The sequence below is a fragment of the Entelurus aequoreus genome, linkage group LG21 (assembly GCF_033978785.1).
Source record: "Entelurus aequoreus isolate RoL-2023_Sb linkage group LG21, RoL_Eaeq_v1.1, whole genome shotgun sequence".
NCBI lineage: Eukaryota > Metazoa > Chordata > Actinopteri > Syngnathiformes > Syngnathidae > Entelurus > Entelurus aequoreus.
This window is the reverse complement of record NC_084751.1, coordinates 1,743,535-1,765,643: the sequence shown is the minus strand read 5'-3', so window position 1 is coordinate 1,765,643 and position 22,109 is coordinate 1,743,535. Positions and strand designations below refer to the sequence as shown.

At 36.5% G+C, this 22,109-nt stretch overlaps 1 protein-coding gene across 4 annotated transcripts in view; it reads right to left on the bottom strand.

Moving 5' to 3' along the window:
- Positions 1-1,208: 1,208 nt before the first annotated feature.
- The window catches only part of pdlim5b (PDZ and LIM domain 5b), a 131,712-nt gene continuing 110,811 nt past the window's right edge, over positions 1,209-22,109 (bottom strand). For all 4 annotated transcript variants that reach the window (XM_062032182.1, XM_062032184.1, XM_062032180.1 and 1 more), the window contains exons 9-13: positions 12,958-13,138; positions 12,712-12,892; positions 5,888-6,008; positions 5,706-5,821; positions 1,209-1,510 (exon numbers count right to left, since the gene is read on the bottom strand). In XM_062032182.1, coding sequence (XP_061888166.1) covers positions 1,421-1,510; positions 5,706-5,821; positions 5,888-6,008; positions 12,712-12,892; positions 12,958-13,138 — 689 coding nt within the window. In that variant the 3' untranslated portion in view covers positions 1,209-1,420. The remainder of the gene's footprint in view (positions 1,511-5,705; positions 5,822-5,887; positions 6,009-12,711; positions 12,893-12,957; positions 13,139-22,109) is intronic.

Below are 22,109 nucleotides of genomic sequence, written 5' to 3'. Positions count from 1 at the left end.
GGGGAATGGCGAAAAAAAAAAAAAAAAAGGACCCGTTATTATTCTACGGAGCCCCTAAAGGGACATGGGGGAAAACATTTTTTTAATTATTTTATTTTATTTTTTTAAATTTTTTTTTAGTCATGTATTCTCGTGCGCACAAGAAACTTTTTATAAAGTTATAAAAAATATATATATATATATATATATATTTTGTTATTTTTTTTAGACGTGTCTAAAAAAAATAAAAAAATAAAAATTATATATATATTTTTTTATAACTTTATAAAAAGTTTCTCGTGCTTTTTATGAAGTTATAAAAAAAAAATATATATATATACATATATATTTTGTTATTTTTTTTAGACGTGTTTAAAAAAAATATATATATATATATATATATTTTTATAACTTTATAAAAAGTTTCTCGTGCTTTTTATAAAGTTATAAAAAAATATATATATATTTTGTTATTTTTTTTAGACGTTTAAAAAAAATAAAAAATAAAAATTATATATATATTTTTATAATTTTATAAAAAGTTTTTCGTGCTTTTTATAAAGTTATAAAAATATATATATATATATATATATATATATATATATATATATATATATATATATATATATATATATATATATATATTTGTTATTTTTTTTAGACGTGTTTAAAAAAAATAAAAAATAAAAATTATATATATTTTTTTAGAACTTTATAAAAAGTTTCTCGTGCTTTTTATAAAGTTATAAAATATATATATATATATATATATATACTTTGTTATTTTTTTAGACGTGTTTAAAAAAAATAAAAAATAAAAATTATATATATATTTTTTTAGAACTTTATAAAAAGTTTTTCGTGCTTTTTATAAAGTTATAAAAAAAAATATATATATATATATATATATATATATATATATATATATATATATATATATATATATATATTGTTATTTTTTTTAGACGTGTTTAAAAAAAATAAAAATTATATATATATTTTTTTATAACTTTATAAAAAGTTTCTCGTGCTTTTTATAAAGTTATAAAAAATATATATATATATATATATATATTTAATTTTTTTTAGACGTGTTTAAAAAAATAAAAAATTATATATATATTTTTTTATAACTTTATAAAAAGTTTCTCGTGCGCACAAAATAGTTTCCTGTGCGCACAAAATAGTTTCCTGTGCGCACGAGATACATGTCTAAAAAAAAAAAAAAAAATTATATATATATTTTTTTTCCCCCATGTCCCTTTTGGGGCTCCGTATTATTTAACAAAAACACACACACATGATATAAGTAAAGTACATTTCAATATTCAGCATGTCATGAATATATATTGTTTATAAGATTTAGTTTGTTGTATTGAGAGGTGTGGGATTGGGTCATTGAGAGGTGTGGGAGTGGGTCACTGAGTGGTGTGGGAGTGGATCAGATGTTGACAGCGTTGGCGTGTTTCTTGCACAAAGGCTTGTCTTTCTTGGAGAAGAAGGGTTGTCCTTCCAGATTGGCGGTGCACACCTGAACGACACAAAGAACACGACACCTACGTTATTATGCGTCTTCTTAAGCGCCTTTAGCTCCGCCCCTTTAGTGAAGTGAAGTGAATTCTATTTATATAGCGCTTTTTCTCTAGTGACTCAAAGCGCTTTACATAGTGAAACCCCAATATCTAAGTTACATTTAAACCAGTGTGGGTGGCACTGAGAGCAGGTGGGTAAAGTGTCTTGCCCAAGGACACAACGGCAGTGACTAGGATGGCGGAAGCGGGGATCGAACCTGCAACCCTCAGGTTGATGGCACGGCCACTCTACCAACCGAGCTATACCGCCCCAATGACTTTAGGTTCCGCATTGCAGCAGTCGGTACCCAAACAATGACTCCCAAAACTTATTTTGGTACTTTAGAATACTTTAACGTTTGGTCCATCCATTAACCGGACATGATCGTGTTTCACTGCGTTCTACTTTTGTAGCTGTATGTAGAAATGGCAGCTGGTTGCAACAGCTCTTTTACAGCATTTTCCGGACTATAAGGCGCACTTAAAATCCTTTAATTTTCTCAAAAATCACTTATTTTTAAAAGGCTGCTTTTGTCCCCTGCACACAAAAACAATGTTACACTATTGAATGAAGACAAGTCAAACACTAGCGCCAAGCGGAAAACGGCCCCTGAGGCTGAAACTTGTCCCTTTAGACCAGGGGTTTTAAACCTTTTTGAAATCGGGGCCCACATTTTCCACTCCACAGGGGCCTGGGGCCCACTCCAATATTAACACCTTATTAATAATCTTACTCTTGATTATAATTTAAATTAATTTTAACTCAATAATTATATCTAACCTACTTACTGTTAAACATAACAGGATCAACCTAGTCAAATGATATGAAACCAAGTGTTATTCACAATGATTATTATCAAGTATTTGTTCAGGCTGACTACAAAAATAAATACTATTTAACTACACTGCACAAGAAGGTATGAAAAATCAACTTAAAATTTACAAACCATTACAATTAGTGAAATAAATAAATATATAAAAACATCCATCCATCCATTTTCTACCGCTTGTCCCTTTCGGGGGTCGCGGGAGGTTGCTGGAGCCCAACTCAGCTGCGTTCGGGGGGAAGGCGGGGTACAAAAACATATATAATAAAATATATATATATATGTTTCTTATAGGGTAGTGCACTGCGGAGGGGGGCGTGGCCTGCGGGCCTGCCGCGAAACGGGGTGTGCAAGGACCGGCCTCGAAGACAGCGACAGGTGAGTAGATGGCCCAGGTGGACCTTGTTATCTAATCACCTGTCGCCTTTATTAGCAGCAGCCGGAACGAGACACGGCGGTTGGAGTGGGAGCCAGAGAAAGAGAGACGGACTGAGAAAAAAGACTATTTGCTGGAAAGCAAAAGCCTACCACGACGTATGTAAATAAAACAGTGTTGTACCCTGAAATCCGGGCTCTCGTGGCAGTGTGTGGTGGTCCGCAGAACCCACTAGAGGGCAACCTCTACATGCACTTTTTTTATTTTATTTTGCCAATCATTCACAATCAATATGAGAGACAAGAACATATGTATTTTTATTTAGGATTTTAAAGATGATAAAAAGCGCTTGCAAGATGTGGTTAATGGCAGTCACCTTTGTAGCCTTCAAAGCTCTCTAAGACAACTTCAAAACCCTGCAGCAATGTTTTTATATACACACTGCATGTCTATATATAATGTAGTAACAGACATGTTCACAACAATATGTAACATGTTCAATATTTACTGGATTTTGGACATTTTAAGGATTCTGCGCATTTATTTCCATTTCAATAGCAGCGCACCTTCGACTTCCAGCAAGAATGTGTGCTCCTACTTCCGGAAACAAACGCGCGAGTGTGTTTTCTAACCATGGCAGACTTGGTAACAGACAACAAAGACGACTATTTTTGGACAAATGAGGATTCACGGCCTTATCTTTTTGAAGCTGAATATACTGAGGATGAGCTGCTGCCTCTAGAAGCAAGCTGGAACAGAGGGTGAGATGTTAATGCAAACGGAAGCAGAGAGTGTGAGGTCGGCGTGACACTAAGCTGCAAATGTGGAACTTGAAGCCAAGCTATTTCCACATAAATGGAGTGCTTACCTAAAATAAACCTTGAAAAAATTATTTACATTTCCATAGCAACGCACGTCCGACTTCCAGCAAGAATGTGTGCTACTACTTCCAGAAACAAACGCGCGACTGTGTTTTCTAACCATGGCAGACTTGGTAACAGACATCAACGACGACTATTTTTGGACAAATGAGGATTCACGGCCTTATCTTTTTGAAGCTGAATATACTGAGGATGAACTGCTGCCTCTAGATGCAAGCTGGAACAGACGGGGTGAGATGTTAATGCAAACGGAAGCAGAGAGTGTGAGGTCGGCGTGACACTAAGCTGCAAATGTGGAACTTGAAGCCAAGCTATTTCCACATAAATGGAGTGCTTACCCAAATAAACCATGAAAAAATTATTTCCATTTCCATAGCAGCGCACGTCCGACTTCCAGCAAGAATGTGTGGTACTACTTCCGGAAACAAACTTGTGAGTGTGTCTTCTAGTCGTGGCAGACTTGGTGACAGACAACAACGACGACTATTTTTGGACAAATGAGGATTCACAGCCTTATCTTTTTGAAGCTGAGTATACTGAGGATGAGCTGCTGCCTCTAGAAGCAAGCTGGAACAGAGGGTGAGATGTTAATGCAAACGGAAGCACAGAGTGTGAGGTCGGCGTGACACTAAGCTGCAAATGTGGAACTTGAAGCCAAGCTATTTCCACATAAATGGAGTGCTTACCTAAAATAAACCTTTAAAAAAATATTTACATTTCCATAGCGCACGTCCGAATTCCAGCAAGAATGTGTGCTACTACTTCCGGAAACAAACGTGTGAGTGTGTCTTCTAGTCATGGCAGACTTGGTAACAGACAACAAAGACGACTATTTTTGGACAAATGAGGATTCACGGCCTTATCTTTTTGAAGCTGAACATACTGAGGATGAACTGCTGCCTCTAGAGAAGCAAGCTGGAACAGAGGGTGTGATGTTATATAAACGGAAACAGAGAGTGTGAGGTCGGCGTGACACGAAGCTGCAAATGTGCAACTTGAAGCCAAGCTATTTCCACATAAATGGAGTGCTTACCTAAAATAAACCTTAAAAAAATTATTTACATTTCCATAGCGCACGTGCGACTTCCAGCAAGAATGTGCGCTCCTACTTCCAGAAACAAACGTGTGAGTGTGTCTTCTAGTCATGGCAGACTTGGTAACAGACAACAACGACGACTATTTTTGGACAAATGAGGATTCACGGCCTTATCTTTTTGAAGCTGAATATACTGAGGATGAACTGCTGCCTCTAGAAGCGAGCTGGAACAGAGGGTGAGACGTTACGACGTGACACGAAGCTCCAAATGTGGAACTTGAAGCCAATCTATCTATCCATCCATCCATCCATTTTCTACCGCTTGTCCCTTTTTTGGGGGTCGCGGGGGGTTGCTGGGGCCTATCTCAGCTGCATTCGGGGTACATCCTGGACAAGTCGCCACCTCATCACAGGGCGGAACTTGAAGCCAATCGATCCATTCATCCATTTTCTACCGCTTGTCCCTTTTTTTTGGGGTAGCGGGGGGTTGCTGGAGCCTATCTCAGCTGCATTCGGGGTACATCCTGGACAAGTCGCCACCTCATCACAGGGCGGAACTTGAAGCCAATCGATCCATTCATCCATTTTCTACCGCTTGTCCCTTTTTTTGGGGGTTGCGGGGGGGTGCTTGAGCCCATCTCAGCTGCATTCGGGCGGAAGGCGGTGTACACCCTGGACAAGTCGCCACCTCATCGCAGGGCGGAACTTGAAGCCAATCTATTTCCACATAAATGGAGTGCTTACCCAAATAAACCGGAAAAAAACCCAAAACGTCCCCGGCCAGCTGGACCAAACGCACAACCGTCCATTAAATTAGTCACACTTTAGTATTGTACATGATCCGCACGGCACATCATGCATGTTATTACAACTACAGTACATATATGTGTACAAACAAAACATGAAATAATACTTTACAGATACTGTAATATGATTGTTCAGGTTTTTCAATCAGTACAGATTGGCGTCCTACGGTTTGGTTATAACTAAATAACTAAAAAGGTATTGCTGGTTGAAAAAGAGGGCGGAGCCTACCGTGCAGACAAAGCAGGTGTCATGCCAGGTGAATCCTAGAGCATCCAAGAACTTGTCCCCTGCCTCGATGGGGAAGTCACAGCCATGACAGTTTGCGCCAAACAGTTTGTAGTAGTCTGCAAATCAACCATGGCGCGTTAGTCTCGTGTTGAAGTGATGGTAAGAGCGCGGGGCGTGCTTACCCATTTCACAGTACGGCTGTCCATCCTCCATGTGGAAGGTGTTGCCCCTGATTGGCTGCTGACACGCCACGCACACGAAACATGACACGTGCCAGGTCTGCTTCAGCGCGTTGATGATCTCCTGCAAACACACAACTAAGCTGTGAGATATATCAACACACAAAGGCATGGCTGTAGACCACCATAATGCATCCCGTAGTCCAAATAAAAGAGGAGGCGTACAATCTTTCGTCAGAGCGTGGTGAGACTGTGCAAAGAGTACATACAGTCCAGACGTCTCTCCTCAATTGAGCCAAATTTAATTCTGTCTCTGTTTAATTCCTTGCTTCTTGTCTTGTTTAATAAATGTCATCAGTGTTTGAACCTGACATCTTCTGTCACCAGAAAGATACAGTGTATCTCTCTCTCTGCTTCAGAACGGACAGTACATGTTGTTGTTCATACTTCCTACAGTGAACCAGAGCTCACCAATGCTGGCGGCACTCATGCAGCCCCCGACGATGACACTACGACTGTGAACAAGACACAATTAACCTCCTTTTCACTTGTATTGCCAGCCATTTAGACACTAATGGCTGTGTTTTGATAGTAAACCGACACTGCTACACAAGCTGTACATTGACTACTCTAAATTATATTTAAGTCTACTTGAGAAGATATACTTTATCCCTTTATGCTACAGAACATCACAGTACTTGTTGTAGTTCATATTTCCTACAGTGAATCAGGGCTTCCCAGTGCTGGCAGCACTCATACAGCCCCGGACAATGACACTACACTATACAAGCTGTACACGGACTACTCTGAAGGATATCTAACTTTAACTTCTACAGTTCTGTCAGAATAATTGTATATTAGTTATCACAAAACTTTGTGTTTCCATGAGTTCCCGGAGAGAGGACAAAAGCTGTCTTTGATCCTACCAAGAAAAAGGCTTGTGTAGGATGGGAAGCAACATGAAGGCGTCAGTTTCTTTGATGTATTGTAATCCACAGAAATATTTTGTCTTGACCCGAGAACTACAAAGCGGAGAGGAAGCAGGACCAGACTCCCCTCCAGGCACCGTTTCTTTGAACTGTTTTACGACCTTTTCTTAGAACTGTTTTAATCAAAGGCGATGGCTGTTTACGACCCCCCTCCCTTAGAAACAGCTGTTGCCATGTAGTCAGGGAAAGTCCAAATAAAAGAGGAGGCGTACAATCTTTCGTCAGAGCGTGGTGAGACTGTTCAAAGAGTACAGTCCAGACGTCTCTCCTCGATTGAGCCAAACTTAAATCAGTCTCTGTTTAATTCCTTGCTTCTTGTCTTGTTTAATAGATGTCATCAGTGTTTGAACCTGACATCTTCTGTCACCAGAAAGAGACGCTGTATTTCTCTCTCTGCTTCAGAACGCGACAGTACAGGCCCAAAACATCACAAGGGACCCATCTCACCCTGGACATACATTTTTTGAACTGCTGCCCTCGGGCAAGAGATACAGGACAATAAAATGCCGGACAAACAGACTTAAGAACACTTTTTACCCGAGAGCAATAGTGTCGCTGAACACAAGACGACAATAATGACCGTGCATGCGAGCTGTGTGCTTGCTATTTTTATGTATTTTATGTATTGTTATCTATTTATCTATGTTTTTATGGTTTTATGTGTTATGAATTTGCACTAAATTAGTTTTGCTTACAATTTCGTTGTACAATGACAATAAAGATATATTCTATTCTACATGTTGTAGTTCATACTTCCTACAATGAACCAGGGGCCGTACTTATCAAGCTTCTTAGAATTACTCCTAAGAAGTCTGCTAAGAGTTGACTTAAGAGTAAATAAATTCTTCGCTGAAAGCTGCACTTAAAAGTTAGTTATCAAGCGTCTTACTCACACTTTCAGCGAAGTGTAGGACTGAATCTTAAGTGTCACACTCAGAGCTGAATTACGACATTACTATGTGCCGTAAACGGAATTTTAGGTGACGTCATTTCTGTGTCCATAGAAATGACCAATCACGGAAGGGAACCCCTTGTCTAAGAATAAAGAAATATCTTGGAAATATTTAAGTGGACAATGGGAGTGTATATTTTGACAATAAACTACAAAATAACACAAAACAAACTAGTCCCCGCCGGCACTCACGCTACCGCTCCCTCTCTTCTCTCGCCCACACACTCACTGACGTCACTCACCTCACACATACGCTACTCTCATAACATTTTCTTTCCAATTAATTAATTAGGCAACTAATTTGAAACTGGTGTGGGTGGCTCTATATATAATAGACCACTGCAGCCACATGCAGAAATCAACAAGGAATCAAAAAGTATTAAATCTGTGACAAAAATAATACTCGCTCTGTCTAAACGATACCGTTTGATCAGCTGCTCGTCATCAAACAAATCCAGGACATCGTTCCGCTCCCTGAACGTTCGTGCACGTCTCTCTCGCCTCAGTGCCATCCCCTGCTGGCAACTCCTAACCACTTAAGACACCTCTGAAGGTCTCTTAAATATCGTGGAGAGTAGGAGTGATTCTTAGACTTAAGAACGTTGATAAAAAGCTTTTATTCTTAAGTGTGAGAGTAGGACTAAATTTCGCAAATTCTCAGGACTTAAGTGTAAAATGGCACTCTAAGAAGCTTGATAAGTACGGCCCCAGAGCTCACCAATGCTGGCGGCACTCATGCAGCCCCCGACAATGACACTACGACTGTGAACAAGACACAATTATCCTCCTCTTCACTTGTATTGCCAGCCATTTAGACACTAATGGCTGTGTTTTGGTAGTAAACCGACACTGCTACACAAGCTGTACACTGACTACTCTAAATTATATTTACCGGTAAGTCTACTTGAGAAGATATACTTTATCCCTTTATGCTACAGAACGTCACAGTACTTGTTGTAGTTCATATTTCCTACACTCGTGCAGCGCCAGACATGGTGCTACCATCACCATGTGTTATTCGACAATAACGGCCATGTGTTCATAGTATATCTACAGTAGGGCTGCAACAACTAATCCATTAAATCGATTAAAATCGATTATAAAAATAGTTGCCGATTAATTTAGTCATTGATTCGTTGGATATATGCTATGCGCATGCGCAGAGGCTTTTTTTTATTTTATTTTTTTTCCAAATTTTTTTAAATTTTTTAAAATAAACCTTTATTTATAAACTGCAACATTTACAAAGAGCTGAGAAACAATAATCAAAATAAGTATGGTGCCAGTATGCTGTTTTTTTCCAATAAAATACTGGATAGGATAGAAATGTAGTTTGTCTCTTTTACCCGATTATTAATCGAAGTAATAATCGACAGATTAATCGATTATCAAATTAATCGTTAGTTGCAGCCCTAATCTACAGTATACTGCGCTAAAAGCTATACACTGACTACTCCAAATTATATTTAAGTCTACTTGAGAAGATATACTTTATCCCTTTATGCTACAGAATGTCACAGTACTTGTTGTAGTTCATATTTCCTACACTCGTGCAGCGCCAGACATGGTGCTACCATCACCATGTGTTATTCGACAATAACGGCCATGTGTTCATAGTATATCTACAGTAGGGCTGCAACAACTAATCCATTAAATCGATTAAAATCGATTATAAAAATAGTTGCCGATTAATTTAGTCATTGATTCGTTGGATATATGCTATGCGCATGCGCAGAGGCTTTTTTTTATTTAATTTTTTTTTCAAATGTTTTTAAAAAAATTTTAAATAAACCTTTACTTATAAAGTGCAACATTTACAAAGAGCTGAGAAACAATAATCAAAATAAGTATGGTGCCAGTATGCTGTTTTTTTCCAATAAAATACTGGATAGGATAGAAATGTAGTTTGTCTCTTTTATCCGATTATTAATCGAAGTAATAATCGACAGATTAATCGATTATCAAATTAATCGTTAGTTGCAGCCCTAATCTACAGTATACTGCGCTAAAAGCTATACACTGACTACTCCAAATTATATTTAAGTCTACTTGAGAAGATATACTTTATCCCTTTATGCTACAGAATGTCACAGTACTTGTTGTAGTTCATATTTCCTACACTCGTGCAGCGCCAGACATGGTGCTACCATCACCATGTGTTATTCGACAATAACGGCCATGTGTTCATAGTATATCTACAGTAGGGCTGCAACAACTAATCCATTAAATCGATTAAAATCGATTATAAAAATAGTTGCCGATTAATTTAGTCATTGATTCGTTGGATATATGCTATGCGCATGCGCAGAGGCTTTTTTTTATTAAATTTTTTTTTAAAAATTTAAAAATTTTTTAAATAAACCTTTATTTATAAACTGCAACATTTACAAAGAGCTGAGAAACAATAATCAAAATAAGTATGGTGCCAGTATGCTGTTTTTTTCCAATAAAATACTGGATAGGATAGAAATGTAGTTTGTCTCTTTTATCCGATTATTAATCGAAGTAATAATCGACAGATTAATCGATTATCAAATTAATTGTTAGTTGCAGCCCTAATCTACAGTATACTGCGCTAAAAGCTATACACTGACTACTCCAAATTATATTTAAGTCTACTTGAGAAGATATACTTTATCCCTTTATGCTACAGAACGTCACAGTACTTGTTGTAGTTCATATTTCCTACACTCGTGCAGCGCCAGACATGGTGCTACCATCACCATGTGTTATTCGACAATAACGGCCATGTGTTCATAGTATATCTACAGTAGGGCTGCAACAACTAATCCATTAAATCGATTAAAATCGATTATAAAAATAGTTGCCGATTAATTTAGTCATTGATTCGTTGGATATATGCTATGCGCAGAGGCTTTTTTTAATTTAATTTTTTTTCCAATTTTTTTTAAATAAACCTTTTTTATAAACTGCAACATTTACAAAGAGCTGAGAAACAATAATCAAAATAAGTATGGTGCCAGTATGCTGTTTTTTTCCAATAAAATACTGGATAGGATAGAAATGTAGTTTGTCTCTTTTATTAATAGATTAATCGAAATAATAATCGACAGATTAATCGATTATCAAATTAATCGTTAGTTGCAGCCCTAATCTACAGTATACTGCGCTAAAAGCTATACACTGACTACTCCAAATTATATTTAAGTCTACTTGAGAAGATATACTTTATCCCTTTATGCTACAGAACGTCACAGTACTTGTTGTAGTTCATATTTCCTACACTCGTCCGTCAGACATGATGCTACTATCACCATGTGTTATTCGACAATAACGGCCATGTGTTCATAGTATATCTACAGTAGGGCTGCAACAACTAATCCATTAAATCGATTAAAATCGATTATAAAAATAGTTGCCGATTAATTTAGTCATTGATTCGTTGGATATATGCTATGCGCATGCGCAGAGGCTTTTTTTAATTTAATTTTTTTTCCAATTTTTTTTAAATAAACCTTTTTTATAAACTGCAACATTTACAAAGAGCTGAGAAACAATAATCAAAATAAGTATGGTGCCAGTATGCTGTTTTTTTCCAATAAAATACTGGATAGGATAGAAATGTAGTTTGTCTCTTTTATTAATAGATTAATCGAAGTAATAATCGACAGATTAATCGATTATCAAATTAATCGTTAGTTGCAGCCCTAATCTACAGTATACTGCGCTAAAAGCTATACACTGACTACTCCAAATTATATTTAAGTCTACTTGAGAAGATATACTTTATCCCTTTATGCTACAGAACGTCACAGTACTTGTTGTAGTTCATATTTCCTACACTCGTCCGTCAGACATGATGCTACTATCACCATGTGTTATTCGACAATAACGGCCATGTGTTCATAGTATATCTACAGTAGGGCTGCAACAACTAATCCATTAAATCGATTAAAATCGATTATAAAAATAGTTGCCGATTAATTTAGTCATTGATTCGTTGGATATATGCTATGCGCATGCGCAGAGGCTTTTTTTAATTTAATTTTTTCCCCAATTTTTTTAAAATAAACCTTTATTTATAAACTGCAACATTTAAAAAGAGCTGAGAAACAATAATCAAAATAAGTATGGTGCCAGTATGCTGTTTTTTTCCAATAAAATACTGGATAGGATAGAAATGTAGTTTGTCTCTTTTATTAATAGATTAATCGAAGTAATAATCGACAGATTAATCGATTATCAAATTAATCGTTAGTTGCAGCCCTAATCTACAGTACACTGCGCTAAAAGCTATACACTGACTACTCCAAATTATATTTAAGTCTACTTGAGAAGATATACTTTATCCCTTTATGCTACAGAATGTCACAGTACTTGTTGTAGTTCATATTTCCTACACTCGTGCAGCGCCAGACATGGTGCTACCATCACCATGTGTTATTCGACAATAACGGCCATGTGTTCATAGTATATCTACAGTAGGGCTGCAACAACTAATCCATTAAATCGATTAAAATCGATTATAAAAATAGTTGCCGATTAATTTAGTCATTGATTCGTTGGATATATGCTATGCGCATGCGCAGAGGCTTTTTTTTATTTAATTTTTTTTTCAAATTTTTTTAAATAAACATTTATTTATAAACTGCAACATTTACAAAGAGCTGAGAAACAATAATCAAAATAAGTATGGTGCCAGTATGCTGTTTTTTTCCAATAAAATACTGGATAGGATAGAAATGTAGTTTGTCTCTTTTACCCGATTATTAATCGAAGTAATAATCGACAGATTAATCGATTATCAAATTAATCGTTAGTTGCAGCCCTAATCTACAGTATACTGCGCTAAAAGCTGTACACTGACTACTCTAAAGCACATCAAGTGTACTTTCTACCGTTTGAGTCCAAATGCTTGCTCATACCCCCAGTATCTTCTGCTGGCAGAGGGCACAAGTGGGAGCGAAGAACTGCTCGTAGCAGTTCTCGCAGTGCACTTTGCCCTTCTCCTCCACAAACCCACGGTCCACCAGGGAGGAGTGGCAGTGGGCGCAGTCAAATTCCTCGGGGTGCCAGGACATGCCCATGGCCACCAGGAAGGGACCCCTGGGACAGAAAACCACACAAGTTGTCACTAGCAGGCAACAAAATGTGGATATTTGCGTTAATACCTGATGACTTTATTGCACTTGTTGCACATGGGGGTGCGTGTCCCGGCCGGGATGTGCTCGGCTCGCTGCACCAGGGTGTTGAGGTCCTCAGGATGTGGTTGAGGGACCGGTCGATCCGGGCCTTTAAGAGAAAGGTTGGTAACCTTGCCAAATGAAGGAGCAGCACCTCCTTTAGGGAAGCCTAGGAAAGGACATTTTTCAATATTATTCCTCCTTATCGCCTTTGGAACAGACGTGTTGGGTGTTGTCAGAAGATAAAAGCCACCATCAGAAAATCTCCCGTCATCCTTGCATGATTCATGAGACATCTGGGCCCTCACACAGCTGCCCCACCCACCACCGAAAGACGAGCCTTTTTTTCTTTTTTTCTTTTTTTCCACCCACTGAGGAGGAAAAACACATTCCCAGAGTCAAGTGTGGACACCTGCGAAAATAACTTAACAAATGCAAGGGGATGCGATATTTGTCTCTGGGCAAAAAACATTTCCAGGATGGAGGTCCGTGTTTTTTTGCCCTCAGAATGAAATACGAAGCCACTGAAAAAGTGCATAGTTTTCTGAGAAAAATAACAAGCCCTCGTGGTGTATTTTTTCCATGATGAAGTGAAGTGAATTATATTTATATAGCGCTTTACATAGTGAAACCCAATATCTAAGTTCCATTTAAACCAGTGCGGGTGGCACTGGGCGCAGGTGGGTAAAGTGTCTTGCCCAAGGACCCAACGGCAGTGACTAGGATGGCGGAAGCGGGAATCGAACCTGGAACCCTCAAGTTGCTGGCACGGCCACTCTACCAACCGCCCCCATGATGGTGATTATCATTATAGACTAACATATTTTATACAAATATGTAAGAAATAATACAAAATAAATCTGGTGTTTTTAGTACTATTAACATTGTATTATATTGCAAACAATATTTTTGTAAAATCATTTATTAAAATGTTTAACTATAGTTAACAAATTTTAAAATATTTTTTAAATTATTATCACATAATTAGTATATTTATAATATATGTATTATTAACTGAAAATGTTTAATTGTTGTTTTAGTATTAATAGTACAATTAACAATCATATTATACTGTATTTTCTATAATTATAAATAGAATATTTTCTATAATTATAAATAGAACAGTATAATTATGTTTGATATTAAGACATAAGAATATATATTTTCTATTGAATGCTATATAACTATTGTTTGTAGCATTATGATATAGATAATAAAAAATAATACATGAGTATTTATACAATTATAAATGCATATTATATGTTATTAACTGTACACTAAGTAATAATAGTGTAATTATACAGTATTTTGCATAATTATATTATGTATTTAAGTATCGAATATTTATTTAATGTTTTTAGTATTACTTATTATTCTTATGATCATCATATATTTGATGACATGTCACTATTGTTTGTAGCGTTGATATAATTAATATAATTGATATAATTAATACATTTATAAATAAAAATAATGAGTTATTAAAAAACTATGCATAATGAATACATGTGTACTTATACACTTATAAATGTTTGTGTTATTGAATGACATGTAACTGTTTGTAGCATTACAATATAGTTAATTTTAATAATTAGGTAATAAATAATAGTTAATTAATACATTTTTTAAAATTTTTTAAATTTTTTTATTGACGTCCAGCATCAGACATTCCTATCCATTACATCATATTCACATACATCTTATATCTGCCCTAAATGTCCAAATGTTTTTTGTCGATATCCCAACCATACCACCCACCACCCCCCGAAAAGAAAGTAACAGCAAAAAACAACAACAAAGTAATATCTACAAATACAACAATTAAATAAACAAAAAATAAATGATAATACCTTAATAATAATAATAATCAGAGATAAAATAATTTAAAAAAATATAAACAGATACTTATATATATATATATATATATATATATATATATATATATATATATATATATATATATATATATATATATATATATATATATATATATATATATATACACATACACATATACATACATACATACATACCTGTACACATATGGGAAGTAATCCTTTTTTTTTTTTTTTTTTTGAGCAGTACATTTACTAATTCGAAAAATTAAAGTCAGGTTTATGGGGCGTGACATAATTGACCCATTTTCCCAGTATGAAGTAAATTTTAATGAATACATTTGTATGTAATATTTAATAATAATAATAATAATAATGCATGTATTTTTGCCTCCAACTATTTCATTGACCACATATTTTAAGATGAATTAATGTTCTGTTTAGGCAAGTGCACACATAAATATTTGACTGAACAAAAAATGAAAACTTAAAAATGTTCGACTTCCGCACAAAGTTTTATGAAAATATAATTGAGCGCAGTAAGAACAAAGAAATTTTTTTTTTTTTTTAGTTAGTTCCACAGTGAGGGAGTTTACATGTAAAGCAGCGGGATGCAAAGTCTTCAAATAAAAAGAGTGGTGTGATTGTTTTAGTGTGTGGCAAAGTGCAAACAGTAGCAAACAGAAGAGGTGTCCTGGCTGGTCCATTAATGTGATTGACCAGGAAGTACAGTATAAAATACTGCATAGTGTTGCTTAAAAAAAGATACCAATTCAATACGCCTGTCATATAAAAAAGCTGATTTGTATGCTTCGGCTCCAGAAGTTGCAAAATATCTCACTTTATGTATTGAAGTGAAATATTCATCTCACTTAAAACAGACCTTTAAAGTGTTCCACCATTGAAGCTTCCGCATGCTTCCACGGAGTCACATTTAAGTGTCATGACGGTCATACTTTGAATACCATCTTTTGATAGTCAATGCACAACGCCGGGGCTGGAATGAGCTTTTCACTGCGGGTTCTTATCTAAAAGCTGTGGGATGAATTCAAGCTGGTGAGAGCAAAGAGCACCCAGGGTGGGGAGGAATAAAGCAAACGTGTCATTGCTGTCTGGCTGAGTAAGATAAGCCAAGAAAAGTCACCGGGAGATGACAACTAAATGGAATCACAGCAGGAAGTTGTGGATTTATATGCTCGGTGTTTCATCAAAAGCGCATTATTTATCAAAAAGGGTAATTCCTATGATAAAATACGCTTGAAGTTTTAGCATTTGGCATTTATTTGAAAACTCCTTTGTGATATTGTTGACTTAGTCATACTCAGGACAACCTATAGCAGGGGTCACCAACGCGGTGCCCGCGGGCACCAGGTAGCCCGTAAGGACCAGATGAGTAGCCTGCTGGCCTGTTCTAAAAATAGCCCAAATAGCAGCACTTACCAGTGAGCTGCCTCTATTTTTTAAATTGTATTTATTTACTAGCAAGCTGGTCTCGCTTTGCTCGAAATTTTTAATTCTAAGAGAGACAAAACTCAAATATAATTTGAAAATCCAAGAAAATATTTTAAAGACTTGGTCTTCACTTGTTTAGATAAATTCATTAATTATTTTACTTTGCTTCTTATAACTTTCAGAAAGACAATTTTAGAGAAAAAATACAACCTTAAAAATAATTTTAGGATTTTTAAACACATATACCTATTTACCTTTTAAATTCCTTCCTCTTCTTTCCTGACAATTTAAATCAATGTTCAAGTACATTTTTTTATTTTATTGTAAAGAATAATAAATAAATTTTGATTTAATTCTTCATTTTAGATTCTGTTTTTTCGACGAAGAGTATTTGTGAAATATTTCTTCAAACTTTTTATGATTAAAATTCAAAACAATTATTCTGGCAAATCTAGAAAATCTGTAGAATCAAATGTAAATCTTATTTCAAAGCCTTTTGAATTTCTTTTAAAAATTTTCTTCTGGAAAATCTAGTAGAAATAATGATTTGTCTTTGTTAGAAATATAGCTTGGTCCAATTTGTTATATATTCTAACAAAGTGCAGATTGGATTTTAACCTATATAAAACATGTCATCAAAATTCTAAAATGAATCTTAATCAGGAAAAAATTACTAATGATGTTCCATAAATTCTTTTTTTAAATTTTTCAAAAAGATTCGAATTAGCTAGTTTTTCTCTTCTTTTTTTCGGTTGAATTTTGAATTTTAAAGAGTCGAAATTGAAGATAAACTATGTTTCAAAATTTAATTGTCATTTTTTTCGTGTTTTCTCCTCTTTTAAACCGTTCAATTAAGTGTAAATATCATTAATTATTAATAATAACATAGAGTTAAAGGTAAATTGAGCAAATTGGCTATTTCTGGCAATTTATTTAAGTGTGTATCAAACTGGTAGCCCTTCGCATTAATCAGTACCCAAGAAGTAGCTCTTGGTTTCAAAAAGGTTGGTGACCCCTGACCTATAGGGAAGGAGCATTTATTTACTTATTTCCATCTTGACTGTGTTCAATTAAAATAATGTAAGTAAAATTTGCCTAAAATGGAAAAGCTACACAATAACAGCCTTTTGAAAATACTATTTTAGATCCTACATTTATTTTAACATACAATAATACAATCCTTTATGTTAAGATGCGGTCTACCGCCCCTCAATTATTAATTGGTCCATTTGTCCACGAGACGGCGCTACCTTTTCCTATTCAAAGCATGCAGCAAAATGTTTTTGGAAAAGGTGTATTCCTACTAAAATAATCAAATAAGTGTGTGTCAGTATTAGAGATGTCCGATAAATGCTTTAAAATGTAATATCGGAAATTATCGGTTTCAAAATTATCGGTATCGGTTTCAAAAAGTAAAATTAATGACTTTTTAAAACGCCGCTGTGTACACGGACGTAGGGAGAAGTACAGAGCGCCAATAAACCTTAAAGGCACTGCCTTTGCGTGTCGGCCCAGTCACATAATATCTACGGCTTTTCACACACACAAGTGAATGCAAGGCATACTTGGTCAACAGCCATACAGGTCACACTGAGGGTGGCCGTATAAACAACTTTAACACTGTTACAAATATGCGCCACACTGTGAACCCACACCAAACAAGAATGACAAACACATTTCGGGACCGCACGGTAACACAACATAAACACAACAGAACAAATACCCAGAACTAGAGATGTCCGATAATATCGGCCTGCCGATATTATCGGCCGACATATGCGTTAAAATGTAATATCGGAAATTATCGGTATCGGTTTTTTTTATTATCGGTATCGTTTTTTTTGTGTTTTTTTTGTTTTTTTTTTAAATTAAATCAACATAAAAAACACAAGATACACTTACAATTAGTGCACCAACCCAAAAAACCTCCCTCCCCCATTTACACTCATTCACACAAAAGGGTTGTTTCTTTCTGTTATTAATATTCTGGTTCCTACATTATATATCAATATATAGATAGATAGATAGATAGTACTTTATTGATTCCTTCAGGAGAGTTCCCTCAGGAAAATTAAAATCAATACAGTCTGCAAGGGATACAGTCCGTAAGCACACATGATTGTGCGTGCTGCTGGTCCACTAATAGTACTAACCTTTAACAGTTAATTTTACTAATTTTCATTCATTACTAGTTTCTATGTAACTGTTTTTATATTGTTGTACTTTCTTTTTTATTCAAGAAAATGTTTTTAATTTATTTATCTTATTTTACAAATTTTTTAAAAAAGTACCTTATCTACACCATACCTGGTTGTCCAAATTAGGCATAATAATGTGTTAATTCCACGACTGCATATATCGGTTGATGTTGATATCGGTATCGGTAATTAAAGAGTTGGACAATATCGGAATATCGGATATCGGCAAAAAGCCATTATCGGACATCCCTACCCAGAACCCCTTGCAGCACTAACTCTTCCGGGATGCTACAATATACACCCCTCGCTCCCCCCCCCCCCAACCCCGCCCACCTCAACCTCCTCATGCTCTCTCAGGGAGAGCATGTCCCGAATTCCAAGCTGCTGTTTTGAAGCATGTTAAAAAAAATAATGCACTTTGTGACTTCAATAATAAATATGGCAGTGCCATGTTGGCATTTTTTTCCATAACTTGAGTTGATTTATTTTGGAAAACCTTGTTACATTGTTTAATGCATCCAGCGGGGCATCACAACAAAATTAGGCATAATAATGTGTTAATTCCACCACTGTATATGTCAGTATCGGTTGATATCGGAATCGGTAATTAAGAGTTGGACAATATCGGAATATCAGCAAAAAAGCCATTATCGGACATCTCTAGTCGGTATTAATGTTTGACAACAGTGTTTGTGTATTTATTCAATTTGTGATTATCGTATTTGCTGGACAATAGGGCGCACCGGATTATAAGGCGCACTGCCGATGAGTGGGTCTATTCAGGTCTATATTCATACAAAAGGCGCACCGGATTATAAGGCGCATTAAAGGAGTCATATTATGATCATTTTTTTCTAAATGTAAAAGACTTCCTTGTGGTCTACATAACATGTAATGGTGGTTCTTTGGTCAAAATGTTGCATAGATGATGTTTTACAGATCATCTTCAAGTCGCTTCAGGATGCGCCGTTTTGTGGGCGGGTCTTATTTACGTGGCTCACCTTCGACAGCGTCTTCTCCCCGTCATCTTTGTTGTAGCGGTGTAGCGTGCAAGGACGGGAGTGGAAGAAGTGTCATAAGATGGCGCTAACTGTTTCATTGACTAATCCATAACGGAGCAGCATCTCCTAATCCGTGGCTCACTAGTGCAACAACAACGCCGGAAATGTGTCTCGTGAAAAACCGTCCGACCGGAACTCTCTAATAACTAAAGTTCCTTGGGTGAATAATGTAACCTCACTACACCGGTAGTTTTTAGCACTTCCATAGCGAGTCGACTGACAGATATAAATAAGAAGTTTACGCTACTTTATTTTAGAAATGACAACAGTTGGAGGATGAATGTCCCATAACAAGAAGATAGAGAAAAAAATAATCTTATCGACTACGGCATCGGCAAGGACTACAGTGGCGGACGTGCGCAAATTTTTTTGCTCAAAATGTTAACCAGATCAGTTTTGAATGCAATGAAGTGATCAAAATAATATTTTACATGCTTTTATTCACACTATGTGGGGAAATGGTCTCCTGTACCGTCACAACAAGAGGGGGTGATGGAAAGGGAGTGTTCCAAGTACAGTTAGTTCTCTACACACTGCTCAAAAAGGGATTGATAATATGGGAAATGACAAAATACAAAAGCAGAACTTGTTAGCAAAATGTTGGCCATCAGGACGCTATGGGTGCCTTAAAGGCCTACTGAAAGCCACTACTACCGACCACGCAGTCTGATAGTTTATATATCAATGATGAAATCTTAACATTGCAACACATGCCAATACGGCCGGGTTAACTTATAAAGTGACATTTTATATTTCCCGCTAAACTTCCGCTTGAAAAAGCCTTTGGAGGATGACGTATGCGCGTGACGTAGTCAGTTAAACGGAAGTATTGGTACCCCGTAGAATCCTATACAAAAAGCTCTGTTTTCATTTCATAATTCCACAGTATTCTGGACATCTGTGTTGGTGAATCTTTTGCAATTTGTTTAATGAACAATGAAGGCTGCAAAGAAGTTGTAGGTGGGATCGGTGTATTAGCGGCGGACTACAGCAACACAACCAGGAGGACTTTGTTGGAGAGCAGACGCGCTAGCCGGTGACCTCACCTTGACTTCCTACGTCTCCGGGCCGCCAACCGCATCTGTGATCGGTTGAAGTCCTTCGTCGCACCGTCGATCGCTGGAACGCAGGTGAGCACGGGTGTTGATGAGCAGATGAGGGCTGGCTGGCGTAGGTGGAGAGCTAATGTTTTTAGCATAGCTCTGTGAGGTCCGGTTGCTAAGTTAGCTTTAATGGCGTCGTTAGCACAGCATTGTTAACCTTCGCCAGGCTGGAAAGCATTAACCGTGTAGTTACATGTCCACGGTTTAATAGTATTGTTGATTTTCTGTCTATCCTTCCAGTCAGGGGTTTATTTTTTTTGTTTCTATATGCAGTTAAAGCACGATGCTATCACGTTAGCTCGTAGCTAAAGTGTTTCACCGATGTATTGTCGTGGAGATAAAAGTCACTGTGAATGTCCATTTCGCGTTCTCGACTCTCATTTTCAAGAGGATATAGTATCCGAGGTGGTTTAAAATACAAATCCGTGATCCACAATAGAAAAAGGAGAGAGTGTGGAATCCAATGAGCCAGCTTGTACCTAAGTTACGGTCAGAGCGAAAAAAGATATGTCTTGAACTGCACTCTAACGTTCCTCATCCACAAATCTTTCATCCTCGCTCAAATTAATGGGGAAATCATCGCTTTCTCGGTCCGAATCGCTCTTACTTCTGGCCGCCATCACTGTAAACAATAGGGAACTTTGCGGAAATGTTCAGCTGACTACGTCGCGCTCCTTCCGGTAGGGGCAAGGCTTTTATTTGTCAGATACCAAAAGGTGCGATCTTTATCGTTGTTGTTCTATACTAAATCCTTTCAGAAAAAATATGGCAATATCGCGAAATGATCAAGTATGACACATAGAATAGATCTGCTATCCCCGTTTAAATAAAAAAAATACATTTCAGTAGGCCTTTAAAATCCCAACATATAATTTATGTCTATATATATACAGTACAGGCCAAAAGTTTGGACACACTTTCTCATTCAATGTGTTTTATTTCAAGTTTCTTCAAAATAGCCACCCTTTGCTCTGATTACTGCTTTGCACACTCTTGGCATTCTCTCGATGAGCTTCAAGAGGTAGTCACCTGAAATGGTTTTCACTTCACAGGTGTGCTTGAAGCTCATGGAGAGAATGCCAAGAGTGTGCAAAGCAGTAATCAGAGCAAAGGGTGGCTATTTTGAAGAAACCAGAATACAAAATATGTTTTCAGTTCTTTCACCTTTTCTTGTTAAGTACATAACCCCACATGTGTCCATTCATAGTTTTGATGCCTTCAGTGACAATCTACAATGTAAATAGTCATAAAAATAAAGAACACATGTTGAATGAGAAGGCGTGTCCAAACTTTTGGCCTGTACTGTGTATATAAATTTAGTGTTTCCCATAAACTGCCAAGATACCTGTGGCGGTGGGGGACGTGGCTATGGGCGTGGTCACCATGACATCATCGAGTAATTTGCATAATTTACTACAATGATTTGATTTTCTCTAAAAAGGCTCAAAAAATGTATACTTACTTATTAATAATAACAGTTTTGTTTTAAAC